The 21,093-nt window shown below is 43.9% G+C and overlaps 1 protein-coding gene across 2 annotated transcripts in view; it reads left to right on the plus strand.

Moving 5' to 3' along the window:
- Positions 1 to 18,333, plus strand: part of ADAM17 (ADAM metallopeptidase domain 17) — a 39,058-nt gene extending 20,725 nt beyond the window's left edge. The window contains exons 8-19 of one of the 2 annotated variants that reach the window (XM_053285733.1): positions 449 to 562; positions 1,419 to 1,563; positions 2,228 to 2,316; positions 4,839 to 4,991; positions 5,391 to 5,590; positions 6,066 to 6,169; positions 6,940 to 7,074; positions 9,327 to 9,457; positions 10,865 to 10,943; positions 14,449 to 14,537; positions 15,509 to 15,565; positions 16,221 to 18,333. In XM_053285733.1, the coding sequence (XP_053141708.1) occupies positions 449 to 562; positions 1,419 to 1,563; positions 2,228 to 2,316; positions 4,839 to 4,991; positions 5,391 to 5,590; positions 6,066 to 6,169; positions 6,940 to 7,074; positions 9,327 to 9,457; positions 10,865 to 10,943; positions 14,449 to 14,537; positions 15,509 to 15,565; positions 16,221 to 16,595 (1,671 nt within the window). In that variant the 3' untranslated portion in view covers positions 16,596 to 18,333. The remainder of the gene's footprint in view (positions 1 to 448; positions 563 to 1,418; positions 1,564 to 2,227; positions 2,317 to 4,838; positions 4,992 to 5,390; positions 5,591 to 6,065; positions 6,170 to 6,939; positions 7,075 to 9,326; positions 9,458 to 10,864; positions 10,944 to 14,448; positions 14,538 to 15,508; positions 15,566 to 16,220) is intronic. The other variant, XM_053285734.1, reaches the window with a different exon arrangement.
- Positions 18,334 to 21,093: the final 2,760 nt, after the last annotated feature.

The following is a 21,093-nucleotide window of genomic DNA, read 5'->3' on the forward strand; positions in this document are numbered from 1 at the left end:
TGTATTCAGCTGTAATCTTCCATAGGTGCATCTGCAAAATTTTGTTTATACTTGTGAACATTTAAATAACTTAATTTGAAATTTTAAAGCTAATTCTGATTGTGGTTTTAGTTTGGGTATTTAACTTATTTAATATGGTTAATTGTATTATTCTCCTTTTGTATTGTAACTATTTCATAAACGTGAGCTGCCCCAAGCAGTAGTATACTGGAGGGGCAGAGTATAGATATTTTAAATAAATAATAAATATAAAATGGATTGAAGTGTCATAAGCCTCTGCTACTGAAAGGCAGAATTTTCTCTTGGGATGAAAAACTTAGAATATTGTGAGATTTCCTCTTTAAATTTCAAGATTTAAAGTGAAAAATGTTCTTTTAGACCTGCCATTTGCTTTAGTGAATCATCCAACTCTAATGCGCTTAATTCTTATTCTTACTTTTCAATAAAGGTTATTGTTCACAGTGAGCCACAGAATGTAACTTCTGGACAAAGACACTATAATATGGCAAAAAGTCAACCATATGAGGAGAATGATGCTTGGGAGGTGAAACAGCTGCTGGAGGTAGGGTGTATGTGAGTGATATGTAAAGTTAAGCACCCTGTTGATAAGCCAAGCAAAGAATTCTTCTGCCTTGTAATCAAGCAAATATGTGATTGTGGACATATATGTGAAAAGCAAGTACTTGCTACAAGGAAACATGTTGGGGCAATTACTTTAGTCCATGAGGACTAGAATCGCACAAGTACCCATTTATAAGATGCAGTTAGCATCTTTAATAAAGCTATTGATTGACTTGAAATGAAGCAGTCATAAACTTCTGCCTATGTAATTTTTTTGTCCTGCAACCAAACTGCTGGTGATAATGCATCATATCTTATCCAATGTGCCTTAATTATTTGTACAATACAGTACACAGAAGTCATTTTAAGATGGTATTGACTTATTTTTGGAAACTTTAACTTCTTGGTGGTAAATGAAATCTAAAAACAACTGCTGGCAAATGGTAGCATGTTTGTGAAGACCTGGATAAGGAGGATAAAGTAGGTTATCATTTGCTGGAATTGGAATTGGTCTAGCTTGTTTGTCTCCTGGGTGACATCCAGATGAGCACTGTATACACTCAAAAAGGTTTGTGCACAGTGGGAGGGGGCAATTTACACCGATCACCCCCTTCTCTCTCAAGTCCACTGTACCTCCCCCCCAAATGCCGCTGTAGATCCTACAGCCCTAGAGACATGATTTTGGGAGGCACAGGGGGCTGCAGAGGAAAGGGGAGACTGGTGAAAATGGCCCACCCCCTGTTGCAGGCACCAAACGTTCTTCAGTGCACACAACGTTTGCCTGGATGTCAGCCAGTATTTCTACCTTGTGTCATGTTTTCTCTAATCTAAAATGTATTTGGATCTGTCCCACACAGCAATTCAGTTCTGATATATCTGAGAAAGCAGCTCATGTGTGCCTTGCTCACTTGTTTACATATCAAGACTTTGATATGGGCACTCTTGGACTGGCTTATGTTGGATCTCAAAGGCCAAACAGCCATGGTGGCATCTGTCCAAAGGGTAATACATTTTTTTCTGCTTTAAGATCTGTTTTTCTCTTCCTGAATTTGAGTCAGTGTCTAAAGACAAAAACATTGTACATTCATATATGTATTAAAATGGGCTGGTGGTCTAGAAATTGACCCTTGAACCACAGGTTTTCTGGCAAGATCTTGAAGTTGAGAAGATACATGAGTTTCTCCCAAAGTCCACTTTCTTGCTTCACGTTTGACAGATTTTAGGACTATCGAAGTAGCCAGCGGAATGACAAATGAAGTCTACCATGTGAATGCTCTATTGTATGTGTGCGGTGTCCTTGCCCCATTCTCCCCCAACTCAGTTGGTTTAGTTTCCTGAGTCAGTGAATGTGCAGCAGTGCAAGGCAGACACGCATGCAGACCTAACTCTACCATAGTTAGGCTTGTGAACCTGCTTGCTCCTGCCCGGGTCAGCCGAACACACCTGCTCTGAATACACCATGGCACTCGTACCATAAGTTAGTCACTGGTGTTGGAGAATACCTTCATTTGAGACCATTCTGGCTATCCAATGAGAATTGTAATGGTGTTAAGTTAGGCAAGGGAAACTTGTCAGCTCTTATCATTTACCAAGCATAGATTCTCAAACTAACATTATAAAAACTAATAGAAAAATCTAACTTGGCTTTTTGCTTTATTTTTTGTAGCTTATTATAATTCAGCAGCTGGAAAGGATGTCTACCTCAATAGTGGCTTAACCAGCACAAAGAACTATGGCAAAACTATCCTTACCAAGGTATTGCACATATTTTCTTGAAAAGGTTTGCTTAAAGTAACGTCTTGTAGCCTGTTGAGCTAATAATAGTTGAAAAGCTGGTAGATTTCCTTTTCTGACACTTATGGTGACTAATATATTTTCTATGGGCTAATTTCCTTACTCCTTTTGTTGACCAGTTTTGGGTCAGGGACCTTGCTTTGTGTTGTGGTCATGCATAGTCTTACACAGAAGCTCTGTTCTAATAAGAAGCTTCTGTAAAGTGTGTTCAAGTGTTGAAAGCGCTTCACATGTATTCCCTTACCAAGCTGTTAGGATTACAACAATCTGAGTATAATCCCCCTATCTGGGATGGAGGGCCTGAGGCTGAGAGGGAGCGGCATACCTAAAGTCACATAGTGAGTTCATTGCAGAGGTGAGATTCAAACCCAGGTGTGCCTGATTTCGAACTCATTCTTTTAATCACGTCACTGTATCAGCTTGTGCCTATTTTGAATAGGAACTTAGGTATGACTGAGAATCGTTTTCACAGCCTAGCCATGTTTTCTGATGCATCTATGAAAAATGTTGAGTTGCTGATGTAGATGGTAAGCTGATCCATGAAGCGTCAGGCTGCTTATTTATTACTTGAACATAAGTCCAGCTGTGTGTTCAAAATTTTATTAACTTCCCACATGTACCGTATTTTACGGACTATAAGACGCTACGGACTATAAGACGCACCTTAATTTTAATCCAGTTTTTCAGAGTTTTAACATATTAAACTGTTAAAACATATAAGACGCTCCTGAATTTTGGCGGATATTTTTCGAGGAAAAAAGTGAGTCTTATAGTCCATAAAATACGGTAATTACTCAGACATCAGAGGCATGGCTTCATGGAGTTTGTAATGAAGTGTCTAGGATTGGATAGGAGTTCTTTCAGGGACGATGAAGGCTGGGAATCTGTTGCCTAGGTAAAAGACTGTGGCCTTGGGTGAAACTGGAGCCTACATGCTGGTTCCCCATGCTGCAGGAAGACTGGAAGCCAACTAAGGCTATCGACTGGCTGAGCAAGAAGACTTCTCTAAATGATCCCTAACTAATGGATTGCTAGACAGGCTTAGTTAGTCAATTTCTGCTCACACAATCGGATGTTCCTGAATAATGCTATAACATTAAGAATTCTCCTAGAGCTTACATAGACAATCAAAGTGGTTTAGACACTAATATCATGGCTTCTCTACTTTCCGTGCATATTAAATCTCTGGTGTGCTTGTGGTAACACAGTTGGAGTCCTCTAGGCAGCTAGCTGTGTCCATCTGCCTGCTGTACTATGTGTCTGAGTTTCAACATTCACCTTTCTTGACTTCCTTGGAAGGAGTTGAGTTGGGCAGCTGTAATTATTGCTGGTCTGCTGCTACCAAGCAGTGCTAAAGTGACAGCTTTTGTGGCACTCTGTCCTTTTTCATCTTGGAGCCTGAAAGCAGGGAAGGTTAGATGAGACATTCCACTATCATCTGTTTCTCCTTTTCTGTCAGAAACCAAGGAGGCAGCTGTATTGTGATACTGTGTTGCCCTTCAGCTAATAATACTTGGTGTCTACAACCTGGTTGTAGTTTATGGAGAGGTAGGAAGGACTCCATGATGAATCCTTGGATTGGCACTGTAGGTTATCAATCGCATCACTAACGCTGGCTTTAAGTGCCTTACTCTTGTCAGTTTCACAAAGTAAACATGTATGACTTGATATAATTTGTTGATGACAGTCTGATCTCAGTTTTGTGTTGTATGTCCTCCCTTTGGTAATAAGTCTCAAACAATAAGGTACATCTGCAGAGACGCTGTTTTGTTCTCATTATTGCTAAAATAGTTAGTGTGTGTGTGTCTATATAATACAGTTTCTCAAAGAGTTGTGTCCTAACCTTTTGCTCTGTGGTTCATGGCTGAAAGCCTTTTCCAGGTCTCATGCAAAAGTTATGTCAGAGGATGTAAAAAGTGACTGATAAAATCCAACAATTTTTCTCATTGTTTACTAGAACCCAGATCCTGTTCAAGCATACCTATTTCTTCTGTGCCTGCCAAAGTAATTTCTGCAGTCTCCACTGCTACTCCCAACGGAGTCTTCACCAATGAATATACCACTCTTCTGCAATAGTGCTGTCAAATTCCTAGTTCTGAGAATTTTCTCCACAATGTATAAGTTTCTAAATGTCATGGAATGTGACTCTAGGCAACAAAGTGTGCATGTACAGACAAGGAGAATGTACTGGTGTGCATTGTTGCAGTCCATGTGTGTGAATTTGGCATGGTGGTCCCATGGCTGTCATACCATTGTGCATTTCTGATTTTTTCTTAAACAAACAAACCCGCCTTTCTGCTCACAGTCGGTCCCCTTGCATGAGTGCAACTCTCCTTCCATTAATTGAAAGAGCTACTGGCCTTGGAGAGATATAAGGTTAGGATACTATCCAAAGACTTCAGGACCCTTGCTGTGTAATTTCATTCTGCCTTAAGCACACACACTTCTGATGTGTGTTTCTTTCTCTTGTTGATATCAACAAGGAAGCTGACTTGGTTACTACCCATGAGCTGGGGCACAACTTTGGGGCAGAGCATGATCCTGATGGTTTGCCAGAATGTGCCCCCACTGAAGACCAGGGAGGAAAATACGTTATGTACCCGATTGCTGTGAGTGGGGATCATGACAACAACAAGGTATTTTATCTGTTTAATTCAATGTGTGTGCATTTGCATATACTGTATTGCTCTCTATATTAGTGTAGGGGTTTCTGAGTTGATGTACTGAGTGAGGACAATGCAGGTCATCTTGTTTTGTGGTGTTCTACTACTAGTATTTGCATTGTCAAACTGACAAGATTTTTGTCAAGCCCTTTTCAACAAGCTCTGGCATGACAAAATATAAAAGGGAGTGGAATGAAAAGAGGGAAGAATGTCAAAATCGAGTTTAGGTGTGGAATACAATCAGAAGGACAGGGAGTAGCAGACATGATAGGAGGCCTGCCCCAATCCCACTCTGGTGTCTGTCTGAACCCTTGTCATGTACGTTTGCTTTCAATGAAACTGTATGTTTGCCTTTTCCTACAACGTGTTCAGATGTTCTCCAGATGCAGTAAAGAATCCATTCTTCGGACTATTGAGGCCAAGGCCCCAGAATGCTTCAAAGAGCGTAATAACAAAGTATGTGGCAACTCCAGAGTGGATGAAGGGGAACAGTGTGATCCTGGTCTCTTGCATCAATATGATGATCCATGCTGCACATCTGACTGCAAGCTACAGCCGGGTGCAACATGCAGGTGAGGGGGTCCAAGAGAAAGGCTGGCATAAGAATGCAAACACATCAAACAGATCCTTTTTAAAAAGAGGTTAAAATATTTATGAGTATGATTATAACCTGTGTTGCTATATCTAAGGCTAAGTCAGCTTAGGGAAGCTCCTATCAGTTGTCCTCCTGCCTTCTCCTATCTCCCTGTCCCACTCTCTTGGATACACGTACACACAAAATGGAGCCGTATTATTTAATGAAGTTAATTCTCAGAAGATTTTACTATAAATTCTAAACAATGAGTTTAATTTGGTCACCAGTAATATAGGAATACAAACCCTGTTGCAGTCAGTTGCAGCCGTGTCTGATGTTAAGACATATAGATTATATTGAACAAGACATGCACACTGAAGGCCTAATAATGCCTTTCTCTTCCTATTTCTATGTTTGTAAACTTGAATATTCCTACTCTTCCCCCCCCCCCTTTGCTTCTCTTCCCTTTACAGTGATCGAAACAGTCCTTGCTGTAAAGGATGCCAATTTGAAAGTGCACAAAAGAAGTGCCAGGAACCCATCAATGCTACTTGTAAAGGAGAATCCTATTGCACAGGTAGGGGTGTGGGTGTGTGCGCGCGTGCACATGCACGTGTGCCGGGTGGGAAGCTACAACCTTCTAAACTTATTGCTGTGCTGATGGAGTTTATTTCCATTAATTCAGCCTGTGTTAGTCAGAATGCTGTGTTACTTATTGCAACTGAAAGATATTTGAATGGTGGTCCAAAAATATTATGTTCCACGGGTTATATGCTTCTGAAATAGGAGCCACATAAAAATGTATCTGTGGCATTATTGTGAGGAACAAAAATATAATTAGACAAAGGCTACGAGTTGAATCATAACCAACAAGTGGGAAAGCAAGAGTCTGTCCTTACAGAATCTTTTTGGTAGGGCTTATGGACCTTTGCAGATAAGCCAGTCTGTGATAAGTGGCTAAGTAAGAAGGTAGTCCTGACTCTTCCATTTGTAAAAACCATGGAATCATAGTTTTGGAATCATCATCATAATATAAGGTAGGTTGGTGGTCAACATCCATACCAAGTTAATCATGATTACAAATAAGTTAGTCTTGGATAGCTTGTCTAATTGATTTCATTGATGCTTTGTCACGACTAACTAGTCAGGAAGTTGCCCAGTATCTTGTCAATGTTTTTTTAATTGAATTTTTACTCGTCATGTACTAAGCTTCAGTAAATAGATACTTTATTATTTTGGCTCTAGGGCATAATAAAGCAAAAAAGCTTCAGTAACTCATGGAAGCTGGCTTCTTTCCGAACTATGCATTTGCTGATATAAGGCTGCTCTTGTCAAATCTGTTCATAGGCATTAGCAGTGAGTGTCCTCCTCCTGGGAATGCTCCAGATGACACAGTCTGTGTGGATCTGGGCAAATGCAAAGATGGGGAATGTGTCCCGTTCTGTGAGAGGGAGAAGAACCTGCGTTCCTGTGCCTGCAATGGTGAGGCGAACACACTGTGCTGAATTTTCTCCTCCTAAAGCTTGCTGCTGCTGCTGTTTTCTCCTCCACCCAGGGTCACTTGACATGAAAACTGCTGATTCCTCCAACTCTAGATGAGACTGAGTGGAGATCATCTGCTAAGTAGGCCAAGGGGCACCTTCCAGAGTGATGATTCTCTTTATTTAGCAGGGGAAGGCCAACTGGCCTTCTCCAGCCCCAACACATCATTCCTCCCATGCTTGTTGCTGGTGTATCCTCTTAGACTGTGAGCCCTTTGGGGACAGGGAACCATCTTGTTCTTGGTAACCCGCTTTGAGGACTTTTGTTTGAAAAGCAGTCTGTAAAGAGTAGCAGTAGGAGGAGATTCACAGGCAGTTTTCTTTTCTAGCCTCTGTCTTCTTGGTTAGAGGTGGGCAATATCATTTTGGACTGATACTTGTCCAAAATGTTGTCAGTGCAGCAGGCAAGGTTTTGGGCTCAATGGACAGACTAAGACTTCTTCAAATGAGGCAGTCGATCCATTCTTTTCCCCCTTCATCCCAGAGAGACAGAGAGAGAGTGGTTGGAAGTATTGCGATGCCTTCAAAATACCCTGCCTTGCCGATGTGTCTGTATTTAGAAGGTTCCCTGGTTCAGTCCTTGTCATCTCCAGGTACAGCTGGGAAGGACGCCTTCCTGAAACCCCAGAGAAGCCACTGCCGGTCAGCGTAGGCAAGACTGAGCTAGATGGACCAAGGGTCTGACTGAATAGGAGGCCGCTTGCTATGTGGAGTTTTAGGTCACTTTATAGCTATAGCAATAGCTATAGCACTTACATTTATATACCGCTTTATAGCTGGAAGCTCTCTAACCGGTTTACAATGATTTAGCATATTGCCCCCCAACATTCTGGGTACTCATTTTACCGACCTCGGAAGGATGGAAGGCTGAGTCAACCTTGAGCCCCTGGTCAGGATCACTTTATGAAGTGGAGACTCAGTGCTAATATTGGGAATCTCTCCGCCAAGCATCTCTGTGCCTTTTAAACACTATTTTTACTGTCATAAAAGTGTGACTGTTCTCAGTGTCTCAGAGCACACACTCACCCATTCTCCCCCCCCACCCCAATTTCTAGTAAGGCTCTGATCTTGTTCTTCATACAGGACTGTTTAAATATCTATGTAGATTATGTAGCTGCTGTAGCATAGCGTTACGTAAGTAACCCCATGTGGCTCAAATCTCAGCTCAATTACAGACTCGCCACATGGCTTCAGGCAAGCCTCAGTCCCTCAGTGCTTCAGCCACCCATTGTTACAATAGGATTGTTATAAAGCTTACTGAGATAATACGTGAATGTCTTTGAATGCTTTAGGGGAAAGTGCTACACTTTGCCTTAGCGTTGCCTTGATGACAACTGTATTTCTTAGCATGGGGCTAAAGTGCCTACCAAGAAAAAGCAAGTTGGGATCATAACCATTTCTGTGTAATGGTTATGAGGAAGGTCTGTCCACCTTGCATCATTAAAGGGGCTCAAGGAAGAACTCTCCTGTGATGGTCACGACGGCTGTATAGCTGCTTCTGCAACGTTCCTTGTTGCATCATGTTAAATCTGTGGTGTGTGTAAGATCTGGAAACAAGGAAGACACCCATTATTGGCCACCCGAGATAGCTAGATGGAGTTCAGTCCTGACTGCTGGAGCTTCAAGTGAAGTGCGAATGGTCTGAAGACTTTGGAGCTGTTTTCCTGCAAGTGCGATGAATTGCCCAGCTATGCTTTTACTCTTGGACCCTACTTTCTGTCTGACCTAGTATATCCCAGAGCTGATATTTGGGTCCAATTAAATGTTGTGCTTTATTTTTAATTTATTTTACATTTAAATCCCACTTTTTCCTCCGAGGAGCTCAGAGTGGTGCACATGGTTATGTTTACCCTCACAGCAACCCTGTGAGGTAGGTTAGGCTGAGAGATACTGACTAAAAACAGATATTTAGCTTGTTGCAAGTAGAATGAAAACTTGCCAACTTGCTTTGGATATCTTCATTTTAGTCCAAGGTTTAATGAAGTTATTTTGCCCTTCTCATCCTGGACGATATGTTTGAGTACCATGAGGAACTTATTTATGAAATTGTGTGTTCTGTAGGAATAGGGCAGTTGTTAGGAAAGGTGCATGATCAGCAAGAAGAAATGACTCCCCTTCACATAGGAAGTAACACATAATTAATTCTTTTTTCAAAAAACCTGTGCAAAGAATTGTTGACTTGACTAATTTCAGAAACGGAGAATTCCTGCAAGGTCTGCTGTCGAGGCAAGGATGGGAGATGTAGCCCTTTTGTTGATGTGGATCAGAAATTCCTGTATTTAAGGAAAGGGAAACCATGCACGGTGGGATTCTGTGACATGAATGTGAGTATGTCCATATGCTCGAGGTGTGACACTTGATCATTCTTTCCCTCACCAAGTGCTCTTTTCTTGCTTACCTCTGGATATTGGAACTAAGCTCTAAACATACATTTTTCCTTGGAAATTTTTTCTTTGTTGCATAGTCTGAAAAATATTGACAGTTCTTTGTTTGTTGTGGCACCAAAGCTTCAGTTTCTATAGTTCAGCATCTACTTGAGAGTGTGGCATGTTGTTGTGCATGTCGCTTTCTGATTTCCCCCCACTCTCGGTTACAATTACTAGTGTGTTTCCCTCCAGCTTCTATAAGCTTGTTGCTGGGCTGCACAACTTCTGCCTTCCTGCAGATGTATGTTTGTTTTATGCATGGATTGATTGATTACATTTATATCCCGCTCTTCCTCCGAGGAGCTCAGAGTACATGGTTATTTTTATCCTCACAACCCCCCTGTGAGGTAGGTTAGGCTGGGAGATACATGACTGGCCCAGAGTCACCCACTGAGTTTCACGGTTGAATGTGGATTTGAACTCCGGTCTTCCCAGTCCTAGTCCAACAATAGAACTCCCATAATTCCTGACTGAAGGCGACAGGTTGTAGTCCAAAAACAGCCAGAGGGCTGCAGTGGTGCAGCTCTGCTTGAGAGGCGTTCTTCTTGCTGGGCCAAGTGCTGGGGATGCCCATGCTCTATAGAGCCTCTGTCTGAGGCACAGGCTCTACTGTGGGCAGTTGCCAGGCTCCCAAGAACTGGGCGACGGGTTCTGCATGTTCAGTGGGGTTTGGGGCTGGGGTTTCAGAAACAGCAGTGCCCCCCACTGCATGACACGAAGCTTCTGAAGCTTTCCAAAACCATCTGCCATGTGGCATGGGACTCGGCAGTTCGAAGAGAAGAAGTCAAATCACTCTTTGGATTTGTTAGTCCAAATGCAGCACCACCACAGTGTGCTTCATGGAAGGACGTGGTCAGACAACAGGTTGTGTTGGATTATGCCCCAGAGGGTAGCCACTCTTCCTTCTTTGCCAGTTACCGTATGATACGTGGCTGGTGCTCTTGGCTATGTATTAAGGCCAGAGTAGCTTTACTGGGGAAAGGGAAAAGGTGTTTTAAGAATGCTCTCTTCTATCTGCCCATGCCCATTTGTGACCTAACTCACACCACTGTGGCTTTTTCTTAGAAGTTGTTTTGGTGTAACAATAGCATAGTCAATGCAAACATAGCAAAACTGCCATTAATTAAATTGTCTTATTCCATTTAATTAATGGTTTTCACAAGCACCTGCAATAATTGTAAGTTACCAAGTTCTGCTGCAATTGACAGGGTTTCTCTCTTCTTCCCCTGTAAAATGTGTCGACTTGTCGTATACTTGCAATTCTACCTTGCATAAAGTGGCTTTCTAAGCAAATGTATCTTGCAGGGTAAATGCGAGAAGCGTGTGCAGGATGTGATCGAACGACTTTGGGTTTTCATTGATCAACTTAGTATCAATACATTTGGTAAGCTACACTTATTCAGCATCTTGAAATCTACAGGTCCTGTTGTCAATAAAGCCTGTTGTCTTCCTTTTAATTTGATTTCGCTGGGTGAGAATAGAATATGGATTTCTTCATATCATGAGTACTGATACTTAATGCCAACTTGGCAATGGATAGTAAAGTTTTGAAAGAAAGTGAAAAACTCTTTCCTTGGATATAAATATCTCACTGAAATATGATGCAGTTCAAGGAAAAAAATGCCTTTTGAAGATCATACTCTGGGGAGGAGGACATGGTAGATAAAAACCAAAATGCAATGGTGTAAAGTAAAAATATGAGTATCAGAAAATAAATGGTGTAAAATAAAAATTGCTACAAATAAAATGAAGCCAAGCTCTCTTAGTAGGAAAAAATGGCTGATCCAAGCAAGGGCTCAATGCTGTAGGGACTGAAGAACTGAGGGAGAGCATATAGGCCTTGCCTACTGAGACGTGCCTTCACTTTGGGGGTGTGGCTTGTGCCAACATTGTTGAGGTTGAGCTCTGAAAGTTTCCAGATGCAGCTCTGTGCAGCTGCAGTCCTCATAGATGTGAGTGCACAGAGACCATGAATGAGAACTTGGGAAATCTGCTAGCAGGGTCTGAAGCTGATGGCTATCCCTTGTTTCCTCCCTCTGGTATACAAAGGAATATTTTTCCTGAAATACAAGGGTTCAGTTTTAGCTATCATGGTTAATATTGACAGTTTCCTCCATCGGTTTGTCTTAACTTTTTTTAAAGTTATCGCCATATTTTGTGACCATGAATTCATTAACTTAATTATGTGTTGTGTGAAGTACTACTACCTCTGTTGTCTTGAATCTTCTGGCAATTTCACTGAGTGACTCCAGGTTCTAGGCTTATATTATATATAATGATTCATTCTCTCTACACCATTTAATTATGTGGTTCTGTGATATCAGACTAGTCCAGAGGCTCAAATTCAACTAGGTGGCCTAGATTTTATTCGATGGACCTCGGCAGGGGTGGGGTGGGGAAAGCACATAGCTTCACGCCACCTTGTGTTGCCTCACACCCACCTCATGCCACCCTCTGTCGTCTTCCTCCTCCCTCTTTCTCTCCCTCTTTTCCTTTCTTCTCTCCCTTGCCCTGCCACTTACATTAGTTGAATACACTGGAATATGATCAGCTGTGGTGGCACAGCGGGGAAGCAGCTTGCCTAGGGAGTAAGAGGCTATTAGTTTGAATCCCCACCATTGTGCTTCCCAGGCTGTGCCTAGTAAATATATATTAGTAGTCACCTATATTGGGCAGCAGCGGTATAGGAAGGTGCTGAAGGCGGATGCTCACTTCGGTGACCACGGCAAAGGCGTCATCTCAGACTGTGCGGGAGGAAGGCAATGGTAAACCACTCCTGTATTCTACCAGGAAAACCACATGGCTCTGTGGTTGCCAGGAGTTGACACCGACTCAGCGGCACAATCTTTTTTCCCTATGCTTAGTGAAAACTGTTTTTTGGTAGCTCTTTGAGGACATTGTGCATATTATATTTCTCTGTTAGCTACAGATAATAAGTTTTGCATGAACAATCCTACCACTTAAATTAGCTGAATGCACCACTTTTTACACCAGAATATGCTCAAAGAAAATTGAAATACTTTTTCTGTTTTTCAGCCTTGGGGTTTTCAGCCTTGGGGTTTTCAGCCTTGGGGTTTTCAGCCTTGGGGTTTTCAGCCTTGGGGTTTTCAGCCTTGGGGTTTTCAGCCTTGGGGTTTTCAGCCTTGGGGTTTTCAGCCTTGGGGTTTTCTTTTAACGAAAGGCGGTATAGAAATGTAAAAATAAATAAAAATTTTAAAAAACAGCCTGAATATAATATTTTAACTCCTGTTGTTTTCAAGAGATTTTTAACACTCAATAATCATCTCAGTAACTCCAAAACAACAACATGCCCAAGAAAAGCAGAACTTCATTCTTCGTCCCTTACCCTTCACTCAGTCCACTCCTTCAGAGAAGGCACTGCCTGCTGCCCCCTCCCTCCCTCCCTCCCTTCTATTGCAGAGAGAAAGAGAAAGCCTCCCTCTTTTTTTCACTTGCTTCCTCACGCATGGTAGGGGCAAGGAAGGTTCGGTTCACCTTCTCCCACGCCCGCATGCCATCGGTGCTGCGCCAGGAAAGGAAGACGCAGAACAGCACAGCGGGCGGGCAGTGGGGAGGAAGGAAGGAGTGGCTTGCCTGGTTGGAAGCTCAGGGCCAGAGGAAGGAGCTCTGCATGGTGAGGAATGGCTTCCCATGAGAGAAGGTTCAGTTCACCTTCTCACCACCCCCTGGCATGCCATCGGTTTGGTGTGCCTGGAAGTGTAAAGTGCAACTGGCAGGTGTTACTGGCAAATGTAAAGTGATGCACATTGGGACGAAAAAACCCCAGCTTCAAATATACACTGATGGGCTCTGAGCTGTCAGTGACTGACCAGGAGAGGGATCTTGGGGTCATGGTGGATAGCTCGTTGAAAGTGTCGACTCAATGTGCGGCAGCTATGAAAAAGGCCAATTCCATGCTAGGAATCATTAGGAAGGGGATTGAAAATAAAACTGCTAATATTATAATGCCCTTATACAAAACTATGGTGCGGCCACACTTGGAGTACTGTGTACAATTCTGGTCACTACAGCTAAAGAAGGAAATTGTAGAACTGGAAAAGGTGCAGAAGAGGGCAACCAAGATGATCAGGGGCCTAGAGCACCTTTTTTCTGAGGCTAGGCTACAACACCTGGGGCTTTTTCGTTTAGAAAAAAGCCTACTGTGGGGAGACATGATAGAGGTCTATAAAATCATGCATGGTGTGGAGAAAGTAGGTAGAGAGAAATTCTTTTCCCTCTCACATAACACTTGAATCAGGGGTCATCCCATGAAATGGATTGCCAGGAAATTTAGGACCAACAAACAGAAGTATTTTTTTTCACACAACGCACAATCAACTTGTGGAAGTCTCTGCCACAAGATGTGGTGACAGCCAACAACCTGGATGGCTTTAAGAGGGGTTTGGATAACTTCATGGAGGAGAGGTCTGTCATCAGCTACTAGTCAGAGGGATATAGGCCACTTCCAGCCTCAAAGGCAGGATGCCTCTGGGTACCAATTGCAGGAGAGTAACAGCAGGAGAGAGGGCATGCCCTCAGCTCCTGCCTGTAGGCTTCCAGTGGCATCTGGTGAGCCACTGTGTGAAACAGGATGCTGGACTATATGGACTTGGGCCTGATCCAGCAGGGCTGTTCTTATGAAAAGAAGGGGACAGGAAGCAGAGCAGCTCAGTGTGGTGGTGGGGGGGGGAGGAAGGAGTGGCTCGCCCAGTCATGGCCCGAAGGTAGGAGCTCTGTGGGCTAGATCTGGCACGTGGGGCCTAGGTTTGACACCCTCAGACTAGTCATTGAAAAAGACATAGATTGGGGCTTTAACGATGAATCCAAAGATATTGTTTGTCTCTTGTTGAATATTAGAATTTGTTGTCTTTCTCTTTTTTAAAAAACAGGAAAATTTCTAGCAGACAACATAGTAGGATCTGTAATTGTATTCTCCTTGCTATTCTGGATTCCTCTAAGTATTCTTGTCCATTTTGTGGTAAGTTAAATTTAAACAGATGTCTTAAAACCTAAGACATGCATTTTGCCTGCGTTTTAGGGATGTGCATGGAACCCGGCAGAGGTGGTTCGATGGTGCCGGGTGTGCTGCTTTGAGAGCAGGGGAGGTTGCACTTACCCCTCCCTCCACTCTTCCCCTATCGGTGCTCCTTTATTCTGAAGTTAATCCGGGTGGCAGAGTACCTCCCTCCTGCCCCATTGTCCGAATACAACCAGAAATATCTGCTGCGCCTGCATGTGCTGGCGCACGAAGGCACAGCAGATACTCTCGGTTGTATCCGGACAACAGGGCGGCAGGGAGGTCCTCTGCCGCTCCAATTAACTTCAGAGTAAAGGAGTGCCGGTGGGGGAAGAGCGGAGGGAGGGGTAAGTGCACCCTCCCCTGCTCTTAAAACAGCACCCCTGACGCTGTTGAACCGATGGAACCAGTTTGGAGGCCCATAAAGGGCCTCAGAACCGGTTCCGTGCACATCCCGATTGCATTTGGGCTGAACTGCAGAGGTGAATGCGTCATGATGAACTCTTGAGACATTCACCCCTTTCAAAAGCAACTTTGAACCATTCAGGCCTTTCTCATGGACTTGATCTTGGGAATCCAAACTTCTTAATACTTAGGTTTCTGGTCAGCATGATAACTGGCTTCTCTCTACCTCAAAAACAAACTAAAGTATCGTGTCCAGATTTGGTTCCTAAAAAAATTGCTTTTAAATAACTTTAAGTTATTTGAAAGGAATAATTGATAAATCACTAGTTTTTATTCTTCTTGAAGGTGTGTGGGGCGGGGAAGAGTTGTGCACCTATTCTGTGGGGTGGGGAGAATGATTATGTAACCTGTGAGCTGGGATTCTGGTTAGGGCCTGTCTTGGAAAGTCAATAGATGGCCAGGACGACTCTGAGCTTTGTGAGGAGTCGCTTCCAGAGCTGACTGGTTACATTTCTCTTTTTTAATAGGACAAGAAGCTGGACAAGCAGTATGAGGAGAACACCAAATCTTTGTTTGGACCCAGTGTAAGTTTGCCTTGGGTGAAGAATGCCTTTGTTAGTGTATTTTGTCAGATTCATGACCCTTTGTGGCTGGGGCACATAGTGCTAATCATGATGGGTATTCTGCTCAGAATGTTTTTATTTATGCATATTCCTCTTGGTTGTGACAACTCAGTTTCAAAAATGGCCACCTTGTTAGTGATTGATTGATTGATTGATTGCTTGTTGAACTTTGGGAAGGTGAATCCCCCCAGAGTGGCTGAAGCTGAGCTCTGTGAATATAGGGTTGGGATTCCCTAACTTGGATGTTGCTATAGAACTTCTAATACATTCTGGATAAATTTAACTGAATAAGTTGCTTCATAGTTGCTTCACAGTTGTTCATATCCCACAGCCTATGGTAAAATCAGTATTCTTGAGGATAATTTTTATCTCCACCCCCAAGACTTTTAGTTACCAGAAATCAGAGGTGATATATATCACTAAAGTGATAGTGTTAATTTCCTATCCTCTGTCCCAGATCCCTAGGGGTCAGCCTAGGAACTCTAGTTCCAGCTTGGAGGCATATCCCCACTTTAATCACATTCCGTAGGTAAGGTAGCTACCAGGCAGGTCATGAGCCAGCTTAACTACAGAGGTCTGGAAATTGAGTTATCATTTGTTTGCTTGTCTCTTGCAGAACATTGAGATGCTCAGCAGCATGGATTCGGCCCCGGTCCGAATTGTCAAACCATTTCCTGCTGGACCATCTACTGCTCGACATCAGCCTCTACAGCCTGTGGCAGTGGCACCAGCAGCTGTGGCACCAGTGGCTCCAAAACTAGACCACCAAAGGATGGACACTATTCAAGAGGACCCAAGTACAGACTCTCACTTGGAGGAGGAGGAGGAGGAGGAGGAAGATTGTTTTGAGAAGGATCCTTTTCCAAATAACAGCACAACTGCCAAATCATTTGAGGATCTTACAGATCATCCTGTCACCAGAAGTGAGAAAGCATCATCCTTCAAACTGCAACGCCAACACAGAGTGGACAGCAAAGAAACTGAGTGCTAGTCTCTCCCCTGACTTTTTGAGGTGCTGACTGTGACAAGCAAAATCATGTTCACCTAAATGTTGATCTAAAGCCATTTCATTATAGAAATTATCAGTTGTATGTGTATATATGTATTGAGAAGGGGAAACAGGGAAGTGAACTACTGCAGATGCTGGCCATGTGTATGATCTTCCTTAGTTTCAATTTGGAGTGCTACTTTTTTAAAACACAGACACACGCAAACTAAAGCCTCAAAGTATATTTGAAGCTTTTTGAATTTTTTCTATAGTCTTGATTTGAACATTTCCTTCAGCCTGTGGTGTAGAGGCATAATCTGCCTGACACTAGATTGTGAATATTAATACTTTTATAACATACCTTCTTGTAGTTGAACAGCACTGTTAGACATCCCGTCCCCACCGCCCTTGAATACAAAGGCCCTGATTCAGCTGAAGTTGGACTGGGGCCAACGTTTAGTTCCCACCTTGTGTTTGAGCATTCAGCAGTCACGGTACCCTTAAAGACATTTAAAACAGTATTTCCCCCCCCTTTTAAAATGAAAATGTAAATAAGATTGACATAATTGAGACTCCTGCAGGTTGCACTGTGTATATGGGTTACACAGTTACATTTGGTAGGAGCAAAAGAACAGTGAAATGTAGATATCGGAATCTGCTAATTAACAGAAAACTAAAATAAAACTTTTGGCCAGAAGCCAGTGTGAGCATTGGCAACTTTAAGGCCCCTTGATCTCAATGGTATTTTAGTTGAGTATAGCTATGTGCTGGATGGCAAAACAAGGTGACTAAAGTGCATACTGCAACTTGATTCTTTTAGCTGTGTGGGAAGAGAATATTATTCCAATGTACTTAAACACAAATTCCTGCTTGCCAAAACTTAAAGAGATGAAAAGAGGGGTGCTGATCATGACTTTTGTATGCTACAGAACTAGAAATTAAAATCCATGAGGTTTCTTTAAAGTAACGGGTATACATTGTGTGTGACATCATGTTTGCGCTGCAGTGGACTTAGCACTGCATTTGTGTGACCCTGGTTCATTTCAGTGACGTGCCTTCATAAGGTTGTCCTTGCTAGATTGTGTGTGTGCTAGCCCCTGACACAGTGCGGGGTGACTCTCCAGGAACAAACACATGGTTGCATATGGATTTCTGCCCTCTGCAGCCTGGCTTGTATGGACAGTTCTGGCCTTTATCCAGAGATCTGTAAACAGCCACAGCTGTGTCCCTGTTCCATTTATGAAGTCTCTCCCACCCATTTTCCCCCTTTGGGCCGGAGCAGGACAATTTCCTCATAATCTCGGCAGTCAAAGATCTGGTCTCTGGATCAGGGCACATCTGAAGAAATGCATGGACCGTAATGGAGTGAAAAGGATACATTTTTATTTCTGTTTGGATAATGATTTTGCAACTTTTCTCCACATAATCATTAAGTTTGATTTGTATAAAATGTGAGCAATTAATAGCTGGATCAAGTGTCTACTTAAAACAAAAACCCATAACCCAAGAAACCTTAAGTATGGAAGGCTTGTATTCTTTCATATCTGATAGAGATTAACCAAACCTGTGACAAATGTGCATCTTTCATGGATATGTGTTACACTAATACTTGAATGTGCCTTTTTGATATTTGTATCTATTGCCTAGCAATTTTAGACTACTATGATATATGTAAACTTTGTATGAGAGGAGTGTAAACTCCTCAGGACAGTGTAATAAAATGATTTTTTTAAAAATAGAATTAATGCTTCATTTGAAATATAAGACTTGCTAGTGATAAGTAGCTTGTACACAGAGTATTTTGCACTCTTCAACATTAAGGGAATGTTGGTACAGAACTTACTAGTATTGAAAGAACGTTTACACTGGATATTGTGCATCCACACCTCTCTGGGTAAGTCTTCTACAGAAGTGTGACAAGTTTTTAATTACGTGTATGTTGCCAATACACAATATGAAATGACAGAAAAAGAACTAGGGGTGAGTCCGAACCGGTCCGGCGGCCATTCTAAGGAATGGCCGAAGTGCCGGACCGGTTCGGCCCTTGCTGGTTCAGGTCCGGGTGGGGGGTATAACTTTAAGGGCGGGAGGGCTTTCTTACCCCTCCCGCCTCTTCGCCCCCTCCAGCGCCCGTATTTAACTGAATAACGGGGCGCTGGAAACCAGCCCCCGCCCCCGCCCCCCCTGAGCAGATTCACATACAAAAGTGCCTATACCCCTGCCACCGTCGCCCGCCCGCCAGCCCTCCCTCCCTCCCAGCTGCCCGCCCGCCCGCCCGAGTCCTTACCCAAAGCTGCAGGAGAAAATGAGAGGAGTTCCCGGACAGAGCTCCTCTCGTTAGAAAGGCCTGCTGCAGAATGAAGGCGCTTTGCGCGCGCGCGCATGCGCGCACCACAAAGGACACCGGAGGCCCGGTCTACCCGCCGGGAAAAGGCCGGGTAGACCGGGCCTCCGGCGATCAGAGGCCCGGTCTACCCGGCCTTTTCCCGGCGGGTAGACCGGGCCTCCGGTGTCCTTTGTGGTGCGCGCATGCGCACGCGCGCAAAGCGCCTTCATTCTGCAGCAGGCCTTTCTAACGAGAGGAGCTCTGTCCGGGAGCTCCTCTCGTTTTCTCCTGCAGCTTTGGGTAAGGACTCACGGGCGGGCGGGCAGCTGGGAGGGAGGGAGGGCTGGCGGGCGGGCGGGCGACGGTGGCAGGGGTATGGGCACTTTTGTATGTGAATCTGCTCAGGGGGGGCGGGGGCGGCTGGTTTCCAGCGCCCCGTTATTTGGTTAAATACAGGCGCTGGAGGGGGCGAAGAGGCGGGAGGGGTAAGAAAGCCCTCCCGCCCTAAAAGAAAGGGCCCCCCTTTGGTGCCGGTCCGGACCGTGCACATCTCTAAAAAGAACTACTCTACAACAGCAGACTATAGATTCAAGTCCGAGGGTTTCTCCCTGGGGCGTAGCTATAATTGAGCAGATGGGTTCAAAGAACCCGGGGGGGCCCCAGTTCCACCCCTCCCTATTATTTCCTTCACTCCAAGGGGCTGCTCGTGAGAACACAGGCCCCCTCTCCCTTAACTGTGCCCCTGGCTGCTCCCATCCTTATTTTTCCACTTGCATTCTGAAATGGTGTTGCTGTAAGTATGTAATTCTAGAGCAATTTGATAAGCATCTTAGACAGGCCTCCTCCTGTACTCTTTTAACACTATCCATGCATCTCTGGTTAGTGTGGGGATGTTCCAATGTTAGAGATGTCTGCAGTCAACTTCTAGCAGAGGCACATGTCTGCAAACAAATCCCAAAATCAGAGCACTAGAGGAATGAAGTGATTCCATACATAGTAACAAACTAGGCACGACTAACTTGATTTGGATGCTGCCAAACTAAATACAGCTGTATATGCTACGGGGCTGCCTCCTCTCAAGAAGCTTCACCTCATCCTGTACAGCTGAGATGGATACCCTCAAGCTTAAATCTTCCTCTTCCTTGTTTGGGCCCCAAGACACCCACCTTGGTTTCTGTCTGGCTTCTGCTGCTTTCTCCTGAAACGGAGGGGCAGGTATGAGAAAAGCAGCTGCTGGCAAAGAGCACAGGAGGATGTTGGTAGTGGGGAATGGCTTCAGTTGCTTCCCTTTTGCCAGAGAAAGCCAGGCTGCTGCAACAGGGAACAAAGGGGCAGCCGTAGTCAAGCTATCCTTGGTGTCAAGCAGGCGGGCTGCATGGCAGCATTTTGAATTGACTGTGTGGATTGACTCCTAGGCACTAACTTCTGTGAACTTATAATGGATTCCCCACTATACATATTCTTAAATTAATATGAAATCATATATTAAAGGTAGGATATTAAAGTTAAAAAGGTGACTGCCCTTGTGGGTTGGCATCTGAATCCAGCCACAGGCTGCTGCTCCTGTCCCTGGAGCCGGGCTGTGCGACTTTAGCCCTCCAGTTGTATTTGGGCTACATGTCCCAGCCTCAGCAGCCAATGGTCAGGGATGATGGGTGATGTAGGCCAGCAACTGCAGGAGGGCCAAAGCTGGGCAGCCCTGTTCTGGAGGGAGAGCTTGAGTCAGACCATGTTATTAACTGCCAGTGGCCAGGAGGCTTTGCCATATACCCTATATCCCTATTGTACTCTGTGTGCAGGCATCTACTAATCTGCTTGTCGGTGGTCCCAACACCACAAAGATCTCCCCACCAGAGGTCTCATTTCTGTTGCAATTTGGGGGAAGGTAAGAAACAGTCTCCCACTGTTCCTTAGCATCTCCATATCCCCTATCCACTCCACTGCAATCTCCTAAGCCCTTCTGCTTGTGTACCAGGAAATGATCTGAGGGAAGAAAAGGGATTGGTAGGAACCACAAATAGTGGCTGACTAAGCCACTTTAAATGGCGCAGCAGGGAAATGCTTAACAGACAAGCAGAAGGTTGCCGGTTTGAATCCCTGCTGGTGTTTCCCAGACGATGGGAAAAACCTATATTGGGCAGCGATATAGGAAGATGCTGAAAGGCATCATTTCAT

This window comes from Hemicordylus capensis, chromosome 1 (assembly GCF_027244095.1).
Source record: "Hemicordylus capensis ecotype Gifberg chromosome 1, rHemCap1.1.pri, whole genome shotgun sequence".
NCBI classification, from domain to species: domain Eukaryota; kingdom Metazoa; phylum Chordata; class Lepidosauria; order Squamata; family Cordylidae; genus Hemicordylus; species Hemicordylus capensis.